The sequence below is a fragment of the Ostrea edulis genome, chromosome 6, assembly GCF_947568905.1.
Source record: "Ostrea edulis chromosome 6, xbOstEdul1.1, whole genome shotgun sequence".
In the NCBI taxonomy this organism is placed as follows: domain Eukaryota; kingdom Metazoa; phylum Mollusca; class Bivalvia; order Ostreida; family Ostreidae; genus Ostrea; species Ostrea edulis.
The window spans coordinates 49,028,461-49,047,623 of record NC_079169.1 but is presented as its reverse complement, the minus strand read 5'-3'; the positions used below and the strand labels follow the sequence as shown (position 1 = coordinate 49,047,623).

Here is a 19,163-nt window from a genome sequence, read left to right as displayed (position 1 = left end):
GTGTCATTTTAATGAGGTCAAATGGTCACGTAGAAGGATAAGTTATCTTTTATTTAAAATAAAAAAGAAACACAATGTAAAGAAAACCTGAATGACATTCTACGATTATAAACATTATTTCAACATTTCTGTGTACCTTTTAAACATCTGCATGAAATTGTCAATGATAACCTCTTTAAAGCACTGGAGAAAACATGCTCCCTGAAAATTAAATGTTCTATAATACTGTACCACTGTTGCACATTATCATCGACTTTGTTCATATTTCAGATTATTTTCATCGGCTATAAAAACAAAGCTAGGAGTTGCATATAATAACATATCCCATATCAACGTCTGAGTGCCAGGGAATATGAATAAGTTTATATCTCTAGCTTTGGATTTCAAAATATAAAATGATATCCTGTTACATTACTAATGGCAAATTTGGTCGAGGAATTAAATGAATATTATTCAGCTAGCAGCAACTGGACCATTGTCCAAGTGGACACTTATTTGTCGCACATCATCTTCTTTATCATGAAATTTGTGACTAATGGAGAATATCGACCGATTAAAGATTATAAACAACAAGACCTATACATTGGTCGACTTTATGTATCATTTTAATAGCAAACAGACAGATTTATAAAGCTATATTTCCTGAACTTTGACCTATTGTCGATCTAGTGAATCCCACCAGGTTTAATAATGACGATGTCCTTTATCTAAACAGGATAGCACAAATAGTTAAAAAAAATAGTTACATTGTGGTCTTCAAAACATGTATACAGACAGCAGTATTACAGAGATTTAATGTCAAATAGTAAATGAAGGTATGTTATGCTATCTACATACTTAAAACTGAAAATAGATATCGGGCATATCTATGAAATATCTAATGAAATAAAACTAAAAATAAACAAAAACAAATCTATATGTTTTCAATTTCCAGGATGAAAAAAAAAATTCTTAGATAAGCAAATTCGAAAGTTGCAATATTTAAAAAATTCTGGCATATTATTCCATAACTGTTAGGCGTAAATTGTAAAAGATCTTTTAAAATATTGTGTCTTTGCCCTTTGGATATATAATGAATTACTTTGACTTAATCTGATAGATCTACTGCTAATTTCGTGAACATACTGAAAAACATCTAAATAATCGGGGGTTACACCATGTAAAATTTTGAAGACAAGAATGATAGTTCTATATACAAAATAGTCCGACAGAGGCACCCATCTAACTCGCTGCATCATTATGTTGCAGCTCGCTTTTGAAGTTGCATAATTTGTAAAGACCATCCTTGTTTTTCACATTGCCCCAAACAGTACAACAGTAATTAAAATGAGGAAAGACAATAATGTATTAAACATTTTCAGTAATAATTCCGTTGACAAGAATGAACATAATCTAGATAACACACCTATTTTGCTTGGAAGTTTAAAAAAAAATAAAATTTCACCATGTTCAGACCACGTGAGACATCTGTCAATATAAACACCAAGTAGTTTTGCACATGATACATTTTCAATGGCGAAATTGTCCACTTTTATCGATAGTTTTCTACAATTTCTTAATCTTTTCTATGTACCAATTATCATGCACTGCGTTTTCTTGAGACTGATTGTATTTGTTTTTATAACAGTTATCCCAATATCTGCTGGTTCTATTTCAGGCATCTGATTATAGAAAATCGCATGTAAAGATGTCTTCATAATTAGGACAGAATTTTAGACATTTGAGAAATCCATAAAAAAGATAAAAAATTATGTTAACTTTCATATATTTTATCATTATTAGAAGCATAAAAAGGGATATCCATCAGACAGAGGCTCACAGCGAATGTGACCGGGTAACAGCGGGTGTTTACTCCTCTCCTCTTAGGCACACGATCACATCTCGGAAGTTTTCAGGGGCCTAAGTTTGCCCGATATCCATTTTTTATTGTTTATCGAATATATCCAAGTGAAATAGAAATGAAAGACACCACAGTCCTCCACAACTGCTTCGTACTTAGGTATTTTATCAAAAATGAATATTAACGGCAAACTGACATACGCGAGTTCAGCTTCTCCACCGTTAACTTCACATATTCATATAACAATATTCCATTATCACCTGTATGTGGTGAATATATTTCTCAACTTGTTAGATATGCAAGAGCTTGTTCTGTGTATGATCAGTTTTCAAACCGAGGCAGGCTACTGATAAACAAGTTGATGTTAAGGGATTTTAACAGTCTCATTAAAGTCAGCATTTCGCAAATTCTATGGTCGTTACAATGATCTAGTTTGCCAATACAACCTATCATTGGGTCTAATTGTTGTTTGAGGTGTTTCATACCGATTGTCAGGTCATTCTTGGCACAATGATATTGACTACGAATAACTCCGTTTACCTGACCAAGACAAAGCTCACGGCGGGTGTGACAAGTCGACAGAGGATGCTTACTCCTCCTAGGTACCTGATCCCACTTCTGGTGTGTCCAGGGGTTCCGTGTTTGCCCAACTCTTTATTTTATATTCTTTATATGAGTCATGTAATTGATCACTGTTCGTTATCTTCACCTTTCATTAATTACTGAATATTATCTTCACCTTTCATTCAGAAATTCAGCCCTCGGAGTGATTTGTTTTTAAACTGTTTTTCATCCCATTCGAAAAGTTTTAACTCGTGTAGAAATTTCGTCAGATTTTGGTCACGTGCCACATACTCGGACCTAAGCAGGGTGCTTAGGGTTGTAACAGTGAGGCTTCCTTATGATGCCCATGCTTACTGTGATACAGGACTTTTATTGTAAGGTTATGTTCGACCTGCGGCTTCTAATGCCAGATGTTTGCTGAAGAAGTCACTATATACCTATGTTAAATGTCTTAAGTTTCAAGCGTCGCCGGGATGGAGAATTTAACCCGGACCTCCCGGTTGCGAAGCCAGCGCCCTCGCCACTAGGTCATCAGCTTCTGAATGAGAGAGAGTGAGTTTTCCATTGTGTAAAAGAAATTGTAATATCTTTAAATTCTTGAAATTCGCTGAATAACAATAAACATATGTATGCTAAAAAGCAAAAAAGTGCACATGTATATACCTTCTCAAGATATACCATTAGAAAAGATCATGGTAAGAAGCAGGTCCTATTTGTCAAATTAGAATCTAAACACAATGCAAGAACTATTCATTGGATAAAGAAAACCAGGTTTCTGTCCATCGATTCAGTCTATATGTAGTCTAATTGCTTCCGTAATATGATCGTTTATAGTGCGAAAAAGGGATATCTGATGCTTGGTAGATTCTAAATGGAAATATCTATATTCTGAAAAGCTTAAGAGCTGCATACATCAGTTGCATAAAATAGACACATAATCTCGCTTGTTCGATGTTTTCTATCGCTTATTGTACTAGTATTCGATCTTAACACGAATACCGCAGCATTTTGAAGATTTTCACATCGTTAAACATTTGTCGCTGTCTCAATGAAATGAAATGTCCTGTTGAAAACATCCGGTTTATTGCAAAGACCTATTACAAGGCTGCAATTGAAAACTTTGTATACTTAGTAATGTCGTATTGCCCAGACCCCACAATTTCGACGCGACCGCTTTGATCACCAATCAACCCAATCTTATTAAAATCAGATCCTAAAATACGCTCACAATTGCTACAATAGGATCTGACATAACCACATAGGGGATCATGTCCGCATGACCTTTCGCTTGAAATATTTATGAGAACTATCAGCCAGTTAGATTGCGCCATAGACAATGATGGATATTTAGGCGGTTCCCGGCAATTCATAAACAAGTTGCAGTGAAGTTTATTCCACACTATAAAATTGTGTATTCTAACATAAGGAATTTTAAACTTTAGCAGTAATGCCTAATCTATTATGTCTATACAAACAACAAACGTACGATGTAAAATACACCCAGATTAAATTGTGAATTGCGATTTATGTATGAATAGGGATGGGTACGATTTGAATAGTTTTCAAGATGTGTTACTTAATTAACGCGAGGAATATAACGCCAGTCGACGTAAACAGTGCATTGTGAACATGACCCCTAATCGGGTTATGTCATATCTACTTACGTAGAGTATACGGCACGGATCTAAGAAGTATGATTTTAATTAGATTGCAAGCAACCTCAATCGTTGCTAGCATGTTATATTGATTTTGATGCCGAATAATATTTTTGCTGTCTTTTTTATTTATATTTCGATAATCATTTTTCCTTTTGAATCTCTTTCATCTCGCTTTATTACTCTTGTTTGATTTACAGGTCATGATCATTCCTCTTCTATACCCTCTTTGATCTCCCTATATAACTTGTCCTGATGTCGGACTTGCAATCAATGGCCATTCTTTAAGATTGATATTTATAACTTGATGAGCAAGTGTCGAATAATGAAATTCTTGTTTGTCTGTGTGTAGTTTTACGTCTCACTCGATAAATTTTCACTATGTAGAAAAACCATAAGCTTTGGGTGAAGTGCCACCAATTCTGGCCTATGTTTGGTGTTTACGGCCGTAGCAGTAAAGTCACATACCGATTGTTAGACCATTCTTGGCACACTGATTTTGAATACGGATTTCTCCGTTTACCTGATCAAGATATAGGGTTCACGGCGGGTGTGACCGGTCGAAAGGAGATGCTTACTCCTCCTAGGCACCTGATCCCACCTCTGATATATCCAGGGGTTCATGTTTAAATAACTCTATTTTTTATTCCCTATAAAGTTGAGTTATGATCGTTATCGTCACCTTTCGTTCGAAAAAATATAACTTTCACTTCTAATGCGGGCTCTAAGTGAAGGAACGGTCACTACCAACGCTGAAAGCCTTTGGTTTGACGCGCTGCCGGAATGAAGAATCGTAATTGGATCTTTCGGTCGCGAAGCGAGCCCCGACATTATAAGCCTACCGCAACCGATAATATGAAAATATAAAAGAATAGTGCATAATTTGTATTAAGTTGTTCTATGTCTTACGAGGTTATGTTATCAACATCAAAACAACATAAAGTAAATGCCAATATTGATATTAAAAGATGTGTTTATGATGAAAGCGCTTTGTCGCTCTGAAATATCGTGTCGCAAGAACTTGGCCATGAAGATATTGTATCGCCTAAGTTTCCCGTTCATGGAAAAACTTCTCAAGCGCCTTCGTCTCTTACAATGTGGTGGAAGTGAGAAAAATACCACTTGGGGCCCGATTTCGACGAAAGCGTTCTGTTGACAATAAGGATAGATCTGAAACTCCTTAGGTCTTTTTTCATTGGATTCTGTGTTGGTCGCGGATACTATTTGTCTGTCCCTACTAAACTGACATCATATTAAATTTAAAGTAAAGGGGAGACATTGGACTGTATATAAAACACTTCTTAAACATTCAAACACTATTTCAAAATTGATTAAGTGTTTCATGCTGACAGAGTTCAGCGAATATATGAAACAATCTTGAATACATAGATCAGGGATAAAGCATAAATTAATTCACGCTGCAAATAAGTATGAACTACTAACAGTAATGCGTACATATTTCATTTGGGGTGTTTAAAATACAAATATTATAAATAATGAGGAAAAAGCTATTTGGAAAGTGTCTGCATAATCACGTCCGCACCTTAGGAACATCAAAAACAGCGTATTCAAAAACTGTGAAATTCATTTAAGATGTTGTCAAATTTGGGGTGAAAATAGTCTTCCCGAGATTTTAAAAGGAAACGCCATTGCATTTGAATGAACCCTAGAGAAAGGCAGAAAATAAATTTAGACTTACAAGACAAAAGCATCGCTCTACAGTAGAAAAACGCTGAGGCATCACAGCAGGTCTTCCATTCAATAATTTGCATGTCATTGACATATGGAATCGAAGCTCGGTTTCCAGGCAAAAAGAAAAATGCGTAACCAAATTTGCAGAATGTTAAATGAGATTTTGTCAGACGTCCAATGGTATAACTAAATCAGGAGACAACAAATAAGAAAAACCACTGGACTCATAGCAGAAAAGAAAGCATGATATCTGGGGCTGCTATAAGGATTGATTGAATATTGTTTAACGTCCCTCTCGAGAATATTTCACTCATATGGAGACGTCACCACTGCCGGTGAAGGGCTGCAAAATTTAGGCGCTTATGGCCATTGAGCAGGGAGAGATCTTTATCGTACCACACCTGCTGTGACACGGGACCTCAGTTTTTGCGGTCTCATCCGAAGGACCGCCCCATTTAGACGCCTCTTGCGACAAGCAAGGGGGTACTGAGGACCTATTCTAACCCGGATCCCCACAGGATATGAATTACAATCAAACATCGTTATCTCGAATTCGATGAGACGGAGAAAAAACTTCGAAATAATAGAGGATTCGAGGGCAAAATACTTAAAGAATAAGTGGTTGGGACTTCCGAATCACTTCGACATATCCATGGTATTCGAGATATATCGGTGTTCGAGATACGGAAGTTCAACTGTAGATAAATGGCAACAATTCAACACCTTCTACCTGAATACCCCATTATATATGAACATGTACCAATAGTGAGATGAAAAATAAATCTTCAAGATTGAAGAACAAAATTCAATACATATACGTATTTGCAATCTCCAAAATTGTATACTTCGCAAATTATGCTATGGTGTGAATTGTTTTACTCGAACGTAATCGTACGGATAGAATGGCATGAAAATGCTTACTAGTGACAAAAAGATATGTTTGTGAAACACAGATGCCCCCGAATGACAGCAAAGTTAATAATGGCCGCGGACACCGTTTTCAAAAGTAGGTCAAACCCTAAGGTGAAGTTGACGCGATCAAAAACATTGATACTCAAAGATTGTGTTACAACGAATCCGCTAGTGAAAGCCTTAGCACTAACCATTCATAAGTAATAGTCAAGGTTAAAATAGTCCAAAGTAGGTTAAATCTAAAGATCATAAGGTCAGAACTGTTGGTATCAAACTAACCATTCATGGTTAAAATTAGGTCAAACCTAAAGATTACAGAGTCAGAAATGTTGGTACCAAAAGAAAGCTTGAAACAAGGAATGCACAATTGAAATATGACAGCCCCATCACCATCTATTTAAAAGTTATGACCAAAGTTAAAAGTTTTAGCTGACAGACAAACCGACCACAAACTAACCCCCCCCCCCCCCCCCCGAGTCTCCCATTACGGAGGCATAAGTAACACGGGTTTCATGTAAAGTGTCCTTATTTAAATCGTTTCACGGAAATTCACACCTTGAGAGAATATGCAGCTGAGTATGACAGTAAGATGCTATTTGTATGTGTAGTGCTCAGAACCAATGTATGTGTAGTGCTCAGAACCAATGTATGTGTTGTGCTCAGAACCAATGTATGTGTTGTGCTCAGAACCAATGTATGTGTAGTGCTCAGAACCAATGTATGTGTTGTGCTCAGAACCGAAACGCTATCGGATACAAAATAATCCGTTTCTTCAAAACCCAGACTTTCACTGAAGGCATCGGAGAAACAAGGATATCACACACCACCTGCTCCCAATAGCGAGTACGTACGCATAATTAATATAGGGCTCACAACGTGTGTGAGCGGTCAACAGGGGATGCTTACTCCTTCTAGGCACCTGATCCCACCGCTAGTATGTCCAAGGGACGATCCGTGTTTGCCCTCTTAATTTTGTATCTTTTATGGGATTTATGGGATTGATCACTGTTCCCTATCTTCACCTGTTCATATACTATGCAACCAAGTACTGGTTAGTATAATAATAAAATACTGTTTAAACGTGCATATTTATTGGCTTTTGATACATGAACAACCCTACCGTAATATCAATCTTGTATCTACAGCTGGAAAGTGAAGTGAACCATACAGAAAAAATAAATTCTTAAAATAAATGAAGCTGATGTAGACAATAAATAAGTACAAAGTAACGTGAATTGGTCCAACATTAATGTTGCTGTAAATTCCTAGAAAATGTGATATTCAAGCCTAAAACCGTAAAACTTAATGATCTGTGGCTTCAACATGCAATCCGGATGTACCTGAAGAACAGCTTTCTCATTTTAATACATTAGTGCGACATATTACAAACTGAACAAGTCTAAATCTGTGTTTCAGTCTGGAAAAAAGGAACAAACCGATAAAAAAAAAACCCATATAAATTCATGTACTAACAGTCCGACCAGACAGGTCAAGTGAAACATACATTTTATCTGTCTTCTTTTTTAAGAGGTGGAAGAATAATTAATACCAAACACCCCTGTAACTCAATAATCGAACAATACATATCCAACAGAATTAGACTATCAAACGGGGCCTTACAATGACAGAGCGAAGTAGGAAATCGTGTCAGCCTGATCACATTAACATCATCGAAATGACGAGCCTCTCTCGTCACAAATGGCGAGGATTGAGGACCATTCATACTTTCTATGTGGTCCACTTACAGTAACAGAAATACATCGGGAAAAACATTCTAAAGAAGTTATTCAAGTGAATTATAGTTCCTCATCTGGACAAGGTGAATACAATTAATTGTATAACACAAAAATACCTTAAAGTCCTCACGGCATTTACATTCACAAAGTACTATTACGACAGCATTGAAAGTTTGGACGGATAAGCTAAAGCACATTGTAACATGAAAAAAATTGAACTGGTAAATTAACGAATCATACAACCTCACTATGTATACAACATGTTACGAAAATATAAGTAACAATCTTAACCTTCTAAAACAAGAAACAGAAAGAAAATATCACTGAACATCATTCACGGTATCTGTAATGTACATATACACGGGCATAGAACAACTTCAAAATGATATTTTAATGTATAATGTCCAAGCAAATTATTTATAATATGTGGATTCCTCATTTTCATTGAATAACAATTAATTTCATGGTTGTGTCAGATCACAAAATTCAACCCAATACAAAAAATAAATAAATAAAAAACCACGGAGCACCTACCCACGAAATTAGACTTCGACAAATCTGTATTTATTGACAAATCCACGAAAACTGATGAATCTACGTTATAAAAGAATGACTATACATGTACGTCTGATAGCTACTTAAGATAACATTAAACAACGAGATGTATAATACTTGTAGCATGACTATCGTATACTGGGAATTTATTTCGTTTCTTTTCATTTATTTAATTTCCTTTAAACCTCCCCGCATCTTATATGTGGAGTTAGAGAGATATTCTGTGCAATTGTTAGATTTCGGGGGAGGGAAGAGTTCAATTTTCGAAGATTCCGTGGGCACGAATTTTAGTACCACAACAAAAAACAAGTTACACAATTCTTCAATGTACAGAAACAATATCCACGGAATTACAACCCAACGAAAAATTAAAATTTCCAGTCCTCGAAAATTGGCCTCCACGAATTTAAATTATTCCACAGTAGGCACAGTGTGTTCCTTTTGAATTGGCCCGTAAACAACAATGACGTAACGAGAGAAAGAAGGGAGGATAGATTATAACCTTATCTACCCTGCAGTGTTCTGTATTTTTAAAAAAAATACGGTTTCATTACACAGCACACATACACATGTATAGTTGAATATCTATCTCTAATTACTATCAAATTTATGAATGGTGGAAACTTATTCCAGTATACAATGTCTTGCACAAAAAAATAATGTTTGTCAAATGTACATGTACATTGTACATGCATATATTTCAATTTTTATCTAGTACATACTTCTGAAATACATTCAAGCTATAAATAACACATGGCAGCTGAGTGACCCTGGAAACATTCTGATTACATAGATCCACACATTACCTATATCTACTACGTGAGGGCCATTCTTTTCACACCACACTCACAACAAAACTTGGCCTCCGATAACGGATACTTTGTTCCGCATTCATGACAAAATTTCGCTCCTCCTTTTCCTAGAGAGTTCTTCCTTCTCTCTTGATTTACATTTGTATATGAATTGATGTGGTCATTGTCTGAACTACTGCTGTAATAACCGGATTCGGATTCCTTCAGTCCATAATGAATCACGCCCGGAGAACTGGTGCCTTTATTAGCGCCTCTGTTTAAGAAAAACAAATTTTTAAAAAAAAAATGTGACTACATGCAACATTGTATAGATATTCTGTAACTACATTTCTCGCCTTTATCATTGAATTGCCTATGGAGGCTTACATGTAGGTTTATTTAAAATACATGAATCTAGGATTGACTGATTTTTCTTCTTCAGATTATTTCAGAAATAAAATTCAGTAAATAACCCCTCATAGTGTATACTGAAAGATGAATACGATGTAGTGAAAAATGAATACTTCGGAAGTCTTTGGTTTGTTCTGTGATCGAGGACTTCTGGTAATCATTGTTTGAAAACGAAGTACCGTGCACATTATGAAATACTGATGTGTTCAATGAACGTGTAGCAGTCAAAATAAATAGAAAATCGAAATACATTGGCAATGTGAAAAGAATGAAAAGGAGATAAAAATCAAAGTAGAAAATCTAAGAATAAATTCAAATGTACATGAATATACAAGGAGTATTTAGAACACAGGTGTGTTAAAGTAAAATATACACGTATAGTACTGGGGAAAAAAACCCATCAAACCACGTGTCTTGTGCAGCGTAAACTTTTAGAACATTTAGTTCAGCTTAACTCGATGATTTGCATTACGTGGGTATTCAAATACGACACATTTTAATAGACAATTATGCCTCGTTCACACGGATGCGCATTAAATTTTACTTCGCATCAAATTTGATGCGAAGTAAAATAATGCGCATTAAATTAATTCGAATTAAATAGCGTTCACAAAGCGGTAATATTTTGATGCGAAGTAAACTAATGCGCATTAAATTCGTATGCATCTCTATTAAAGGGTGCGCGAAATAAATTAAAGAATAGACAATGTTATTGAAAATTATTTTTATAGATATTTCAATGAATATTGTGTAGATACAGAATTCTTTGTTCAAAACGCTATATAGGCCTACATGTAGTATACTACATGTTTACAATTTACATACATAACTGATCTACACATAAGGAGTTTTTTGTCGTGTTTATTTATATATTCCCAAGAAATTACTTGTTATTTCCTCTGACAACCAGCATTCAATCTAGACAATATATTGTTTCTTCATGGGCCCAATTTTAAAACTTCGGAACGTCTTTTTCACCATTCCTCTGACTACTGTTGTGACGTAATTTTTAATTATTAATACGTATTATAAGTCTACTATGACGTCATATGGTATAAAAATTAACAATGAGCGGCATATTTGTTTAAAAAATATAAAAAAGAAATTCATATTATCACTATTTTAAAACATTGTTATCGTATTTAAAAACAATTCCTTCCACATGTATTACTCAGTATGCCTATGCAGAGCACAAATTTACGTCTGCCATTATCTAATGACATGCTGTTTGTACATGTTTTTAGTGATTATTATCATTTTGCTTAGTTTTTCGTACAAAACTAACATTAATATATATAGCTGACCATGGGTATGATGCATGTGACCCAAATTGGCCATTACGCATGCGTCTACATTTAATTCGAATTAGCTTCGCTTAGCGTTCACACGGAGCTAATGCGAAGTAAATTTAATTCGCATTAAATCGCGACGTCAATTTTAATTCGAAGTAAACTAATGCGCATTAAAATCTCCGTGTGAACGCGGTTCAGATTTAATTCGCATTAACTTACGTTTAATGCGAATTAAATTCTTCGTGTGAACGAGGCATTAGATTACTAAAGATGTAAAGTTAGTGGAATCAGGCAGTCCAGGTTAATGAATGTTAAATGAAAATAGTTTCTCAAAAGTGTAACACTAGTATTCCCTCATTGATTTTAAATACGCCCTCATGTGTGATTCTTCTATAGCACTATGATGCAAGTAAGAAACCACATCAAAACAGAAATTTATGTTGGCAGTAGTTATAAGCAATATTTCCCAAAAAGCGTTGGCCTTTGTTTGGCCTATTTTAACCACGTCAATATCAAACAAGAGGTTCCTGAGCTACACCGCTGAAGTTGCCAATGTTTTGTTTACAGAAATACATTGTAAATGTCTTCAAAGAAGGTGTTGCACGTCTCATGTTAATTTCCCTAAAGGTGTTGCATGAAAGATCGAAAAATTTAACTTATTCAAATACATGTGTATATGATAAACCAATTGGAACGTATGTCTTGATTCAATAATTTTTGAAAATAAGTTTAAAAGACGTGTATTGACAAAATTAGCCAAAATATTTCGAGTTTAAATCAAGCAATAAGCGATTTATATGATTTTTTAGCGTTAAAATGGATGGGTATCCCCGAAGTTTAGAAAAACTGCCTCCGTGAAACCAAATGAATTTAGCATGAACATGTTCTTCGAGTTTTCCTCTAAAAAAAAAAAAACTGTCGCTTTGAAATTTTGCTTCACAGGGGCATTTTTTTGTTGTTGTAAATTTTAAAAAATCAAAACGACTTCACTGTACGTTAATTTTCCTTAGTAATTTATGGTCTACTGCGTGGTTCAGTGGATATGGTCGTCGACTCATATGTAAATATGTTTTCTATTTTCAAAACGACCGGGTTCGACTCCCTCACGAACCCATTTTTTCGTTTATGTTACGTTTTTCATCTAGATGTTTTTCTTAATTAAAACACGCTTCTAGTTTTTATAAATATTTCATGTCAAATCTCTGTTTATTACTATGTGTAAGCTTCCAACCTGGACACTGTTTAGTTTGTGAATAGGACTCTCAACAAACACGCCGAATACAGCATGCAACACCTGTGGTTTAATAGTCAAGGCTGCTAACGAAAACTTGTATGTTTTTCTGAATGAAAGTGGTGCATTTCACGAGAAACCGTTGTATTTTATACACTCATAACATGTAACCGTATACATTGTATCTGATATTCAGAAAAAAAGAAGACAATTTAATTTTCACGATTTCAAAAATTATGTTTAGACTACATGTATAATGTATTGACACATAAAATGTATTAGGGTTGTCCCTAGTACTGGGGAATCCTTCAGGTATTTAAATGACAAATACGCAATGAGTATAAATATGAATGAAGGTCAGTTCTACGTCATGAGTGCTGACACGGAGCTCCGATTAGGGAAAATTCCCGCTTCGGTGCAACACCCTCTTTTAACATTTTTGGCTTAAATTGACTGAGCGTAAAAAAGCTAATGGTTTGAGATATTTTTTTCTCTCCTTGCATCTAATTAAAAAAACGATATTGACGGAGCCCAAATACATTTCAAATGGGTTTGACTTTTACTTTTTACACATTGTACTAAATGGCATTTTCTCATGACGCGCTACAGTTGTAAACAACGCGCGAATGAAAACAGAACTTGATAAATATAGTACGTCCATTTCATCGACTGGGAATTCCGACAGAAATGAAAATGAAAATAGAATGTAAATACCTAAGATAAGAAATACATTAAGTTCCATTTCTCATTCTTAAGTATATGTTACCTAGAATATTTCACGAAACTTCATTTCTATGCAGTGTTTACCTCTGGTGTTTCCAGTAGCCCGTTATTGTCCTGTTCTAGATTTTGTATTCTGACATTGATCACCATTTGCTACCTTCAACTTTTTCATAACAGCAGGAACACCTAGGCGAACCTGTAGTCTAGCAAACTCTCTTCCACTCCGAGTTAGACGCTTTTTTTTTGCATGCGATAGAAGTGGGGTTAATTGACTAATCACTCATATTTCAAAACATCATTGTAGTAAGTTTTACGAAATAACTATAATACATGTTAAGTTTTCTATCCGAAGAAAGACATGCATTTTGGTTACATTCATTCCCATGCAATTTACTTACGCAGACTTGTGTCGTCTTATTAACGAAACAAAACAAATAAGAAAAATTACCTATCGAAATTCACTGATGGAATTGAATTGGAACATGTTATGAATGAATGAAGTGAACAAGTATAGGAAACGTCACTTGAGAAACAACACTTTTAAAAACGAAATGCAGCATTTACAACATGCAAAACTTTAACAAACACAAATGCAGCAATTCGCAGTGATGAAGTTGGAAATATACCTCATAAGGCGGTTATTCGACGAGTTTTTTATGCCCGCCGAATGTATTTCTCGCCGGGCCTCTTGATATGCGCGGCCATCTCGGCCAGTTCTAAGGGCACGCCCATTCCCATCAAACAACGAATCATCGCCATGGTCACTGTCCTAAATACATATAGTACTAAGTGACGTCACATCTAATCTTCTTTATAACTAGCATTTGCATTGTTTTTAAATTCATGAAAAATAAAATTTCCCCTTTTTCTGTATCTTTTTGATATCTGTGACGAAAATAGGAAAATCAGTATAAATTTTAATTAGTCTTCCACTGCATGCGACATCGTTAACAAAATTAATGTAAGTTGCGCATGCCTGTTAATGCACTCTTTGAAAGTTAATAATCAACACGGTTAGAACTGCGTCATTATTTTCACTCTGTTGTGTGTGTTCTTTTAAACCGTTTCCGGTTATAATCATGTCCCTCTACATATGCGGACTGCAGGAGTTTTCTCTTATAATATACCTTGCCTTACATGTACATATTTCAAAATCACAACAAATCTAAAACCAAGGGGCGTGATTTCTACTGTAACATTCAAACAGATCTTTGCTCAAGGTCTGCAACGATATCCATCATTTTCTTAAAAATCCCTGCACTAAAAGGTATTCTTTAAAAATAATAAAACGGTTTTCTTAATGACCTTGCAACCGCTTGAACATGTTGAAACTGCTACTGATCATACTACCTATATTAGTACTACTAACAGTTGCTGTGATTTACCGCTCCCGGAAGGGTGTTCGCATCGGGAGGCCTGGTTTCGACCCCCGCGCCTCCACAGTAGAAGTGAAAATCACGGAGATTTCTGATATAACCTTAAAAACGGGAGTTCCTGTGTCGCGGCAGGTGTTGGCACACTAAAGAACCCTCAGTCGTAAGCGCCTACCATAGCGACACTTCACCTAAAACAGCTGCAGGTGACGTCTCTGCACGAGTGAAAAATTCTCGAATGGGACGTTAAACAACACAGGGACAAACACTTTCCAAGATACAGAATTAAATTGTCAAAAAGGATGTTTTTAGTTAATGGAATGTTCACGCATCTATGAAGACCAGTCTGGTGTTCCAATCTTTACGACCTCAGAGCTTGCTTGCGTTAATGTACAACGTTATTCAAGACTTGAACCGATTACCCTTTGGAGAATATCATATAAAAATCCGGAAAACAAAACCGACCTATTAGTATTATATTACGTAAAGAGGAAAAACATTGACAAGACCGGGTTCTTTATTTACTGCTAGATTCCGGATATACCATTGTATATATTTCGGGGAACAAGGAGCGGAAGTGGACCTCGGTATAATTCTTGAACGGATCTGCTAATATACACTCTGAGAAGTACTTTAGCATGTAGAAATTAAATCATAGTTTAGATATATTCTGTTTTAATAATTTCATGTCATACTACATGCATATACATGTAATGGTATTTTGTCATTTTTTCACTGCCGATGTATTTTGAACGCTTTTTGAAACACACGTATCAATATATACAGGTTTTTAACCCACAAATTTTATGTATTTTCCAAATATTTCTCCTAAAACTAATTTCAGACTTAAAAATGGTGAAGCATTAAAAAGTAATGAATAGTTCCAGGGGCCACTGAGATTACTTTTAAAGTACTATGAGCAATATAGTTATCCATACTTCTAATTACTCCAGTGTACAATATATGTGAGTCTATTCGCAGGAGAAATTACGATCGTGCGAAAATCCAGTTCTCGCGGTAACTTATATTGCTTAAACGTATCCTGATTTAGACGATGCTGAACGCCATAACAAAACTACACTAGCTTTTTAAAATTGGTAATTATTCATGAAATCAACCATGGTATCTTAGGGGCTCTGCACATGAAATCAATCCCTGCGGTGCAGAAGTTTGCAAATACGATTTTAGCACAACTACTCCTCGTTGATGGTCGTTCGAAGTTCACTATTTATGCTTTTCCAATAACCAATGGCAGATTCTAACAGAAAGATTGAAAACAGAAGCCTGAATGTGCAAAGTTTATCCGAGGTTCGCCTGCGATTTTGAAAAACAAGAGTCAAGTAAAATGTATTCTACATTGTACTTTGGGATCGCTCTATACGATAACGCGGGGGCGGGGAAATCTTTAACAAAGCGTGCTTCAACACGAGAGTTCAAACTACCAAATTACGTTTTTAACAAGTCTGTACCATGGAGTTTAAAACTGCATGGGCAAGTACAGACTATATTCAACATGTATGTGATGTGGTTGTTTTTGTGGCATTCGGTTTACTCAGCGTGGCCTTTAGACCATGCAGCATTACAGAAATTCTCAATATCTCAGATTAGAAGACTACATTTCTAAAATTATAAACAATAACTTATCAAATTATCTACACTTACAGTCAATCTACATTAGAATTAGATGATAAATCCGCTACATTATTTAATTTCAATTAGATTACACTGATGTAAATATTATGAATTCATGCACCATCCATTATTCTGATTTTGTGAATCTGTTGTACTGATTGACATATTCAGCTGTCAGATTGTTAAGTACATATCTTCTAGGTGAATTAAAGGGCAAGTTTTACTATCATTACGTCAAGAGATGCGTCATTTCCGGATACAGACACTGTTAAACTAACAGAAGCATTACCAAACAAAAAGCATGCACTTTTTCATTCAGCACTCCGGTCTAGTTCTAATAATTACCATATCATGTCCATTTCTTAGCGGTTCTAATGTCCGTTTGTGAGCAATCGGCTTTGCCCAGACAAGGCTAGAGCTATCATTTATCAGAGACGAAGTGTTCCCCGAATCGTCAGGAATATTTGTCTGATTGATTAAATCTTCTCTTTTGCTGGGATATTTAGGAGGCAACGAAGCAGAAAATTTGACTGTCTTTTGGGGTGATGTTTGACTTTCAAATTCTGGATTTTGTATGGTGGATTGATTTGTCGTGAAATATTGCTCAATTCTTGGAGTGGTTTGCTGGAAAATAAATCTTGTCCCGTTAAGTATTGCTAAAATTAACCATTGATGTTCTACATGATAGATAATCAGTAATGACTTTCAATTACTCGTCCGACCCCTTCATTATTGAGTCATTAACTTTTGATCACTATTCAATGTCGCTGTCCGATCTATTCATAACATTTCTCTAATTCAGGACCTAGCGTTTAACGAACCAAGTGTTACATCCAGCCATCACCAGTGCATATAATATACATGTATATTCATTATTCTGTGTACTGTCACAATCCCAGGGTAAATAACCAACACCATGTAAGGTGACTTAGACAGAAAACAAACAAACAAATCTAATTATAATCACAGTGAAAAAAAAAAAAACATAGGAAAAAGGCTTACATGTGCGAAATTAAGTAATACTAGAGTGAAGCAATTAAACAGAATAAAAAGAATTGTCTACATTGTAATACTTCAACTAAGGTGTATATTATTCATTATCTGAGACTTCTGAAAGCTCTATTTACTTTAAGCTAAGAGTGAATCACTATCTAGAGAGGTCTACAGTTTGGTTACTGACCTGGTAAGTGTTGGTGGTGGTGGTGGTAGAACGCCCCCTGGCGTAGGAGTTCGGCTGGCGGCCACTCACGCTCGGAGGGGTTCCACCCACTCCTGTAAAACCAAGGACAAAAGGTCATGCTGGTCAACATTAAGTTGATTAAGCATTATATCAATTCTTGAAACTATAAACCAAGAAAAAAACGAGAGGCCCAAGAACCACATCGCTCACCTGAGTTACCTTGGCCCATATCTGAAAACTTTCCATATATATTTGCATGTAAAACCTTAGTCCGTATTGTGACCCCAACCTACCCCTGGAGGCCATGATTTGTATGTAAAACTTTGATCCCCTATTGTGGCCCTATCCGACCCCCGGGGGCCATGATTTTAACAATTTAAAATCTGCACTATATCAGGAAGCTTTCATATAAATCTCAGCTTTTCTGGCTCAGTGGTTCTTGAGAAGAATATTTTTAAAGATTTTTCCTATATATTTGTATAAAAAAGTTTGATCCCCTATTGTGTCCCCATCCGACTCCCGATGGCCATGATTTTAACAAACTTGAATTTGCACTATGTCAGGAAGCTTTCATGTAAATCTCAGTTCCTCTAGCCCATTGGTTCTTGAGAGGATAATTTAAAAAAAAAAAATTCTATTTATTCCCAATTTCCCATGTAAAACTTTGATCCCCTATTGTGGCCCCAACCTACCCCCGGGGACCATGATTTGAACAAACTTGAATCTGCACTATGTCAGGAAGCTTTCAAGTAAATCTCAGCTCTTCTGGCTCATTGGCTCTTGGGAAGATTTTTTTAAAGATTGTCCCTATATATTTCTATGTTAAACTTTGATCCCCTATTGTGGTCCCAACCTACCCCCGGGGGCCATGATTTGAACAAACTTGAATCTGCACTATGTCAGGAAGCTTTCATGAAAATTTCAGCTCCTCTGGCCCAGTGGTTCTTGAGAAGATTTTTAAATGACCCCACCCTATTTTTGTGATAATCTCCCCTTTGAAGGGGGCATGGCCCTTCATTTGAACAAACTTGAAAGCCCTTTACCCAAGGATGCTTTTGGTCAAGTTTGGTTATAATTGGCCTAGTGGTTCTTGAGAAGAAGATGAAAATGTGAAAAGTTGACGACAAACAAATTTTGATCAGAAAAGCTCACTTGAGCCTTCGGCTCAGGTGAGCTAAAAAGAATTCAGCTTTTTCAAAGAGTAAGAATTTTAAAAATGTACATGTATTCAATCTGCTGAAATCATAGAGACTGAAAGTAACTTTCTAACACATTGCTAAATCCAATATTGAATGTAATGTACGGTTGTATAATGGGTATTTGCTGTGGTTATACGCAATTTTGCAGATAGGAAAAATCAACATTTTTTTCCCAAATCACTAGAAATATACTGATACATATTTATTTAGTATTAGGTAAAATGCAACCCCAAAAATTGGAAACACAGAATATAATTTGCTACCTTTTAAAGATGAAATTGCAAAATTTTCCACCCGAAGAAAATACCCATGATATGGTATAATCATATATACATGTACATGTATATATATAACTGTAAGGTATCATTATAAGTATG

The 19,163-nt window shown here is 35.6% G+C and overlaps 1 protein-coding gene across 4 annotated transcripts in view; it reads right to left on the bottom strand.

The window, feature by feature from the left end:
• Positions 1–7,737: 7,737 nt before the first annotated feature.
• Positions 7,738–19,163, bottom strand: part of LOC125646503 (zinc finger C2HC domain-containing protein 1A-like) — a 32,936-nt gene continuing 21,510 nt past the window's right edge. The window contains exons 7-11 of one of the 4 annotated variants that reach the window (XM_048872833.2): positions 17,588–17,679; positions 16,753–17,031; positions 14,029–14,171; positions 13,801–13,815; positions 7,738–10,019 (exon numbers count right to left, since the gene is read on the bottom strand). In XM_048872833.2, coding sequence (XP_048728790.1) covers positions 9,770–10,019; positions 13,801–13,815; positions 14,029–14,171; positions 16,753–17,031; positions 17,588–17,679 — 779 coding nt within the window. In that variant the 3' untranslated portion in view covers positions 7,738–9,769. The remainder of the gene's footprint in view (positions 10,020–13,800; positions 13,816–14,028; positions 14,172–16,752; positions 17,032–17,587; positions 17,680–19,163) is intronic. The other 3 variants (XM_048872834.2, XM_048872835.2, XM_056139830.1) reach the window with 3 other exon arrangements.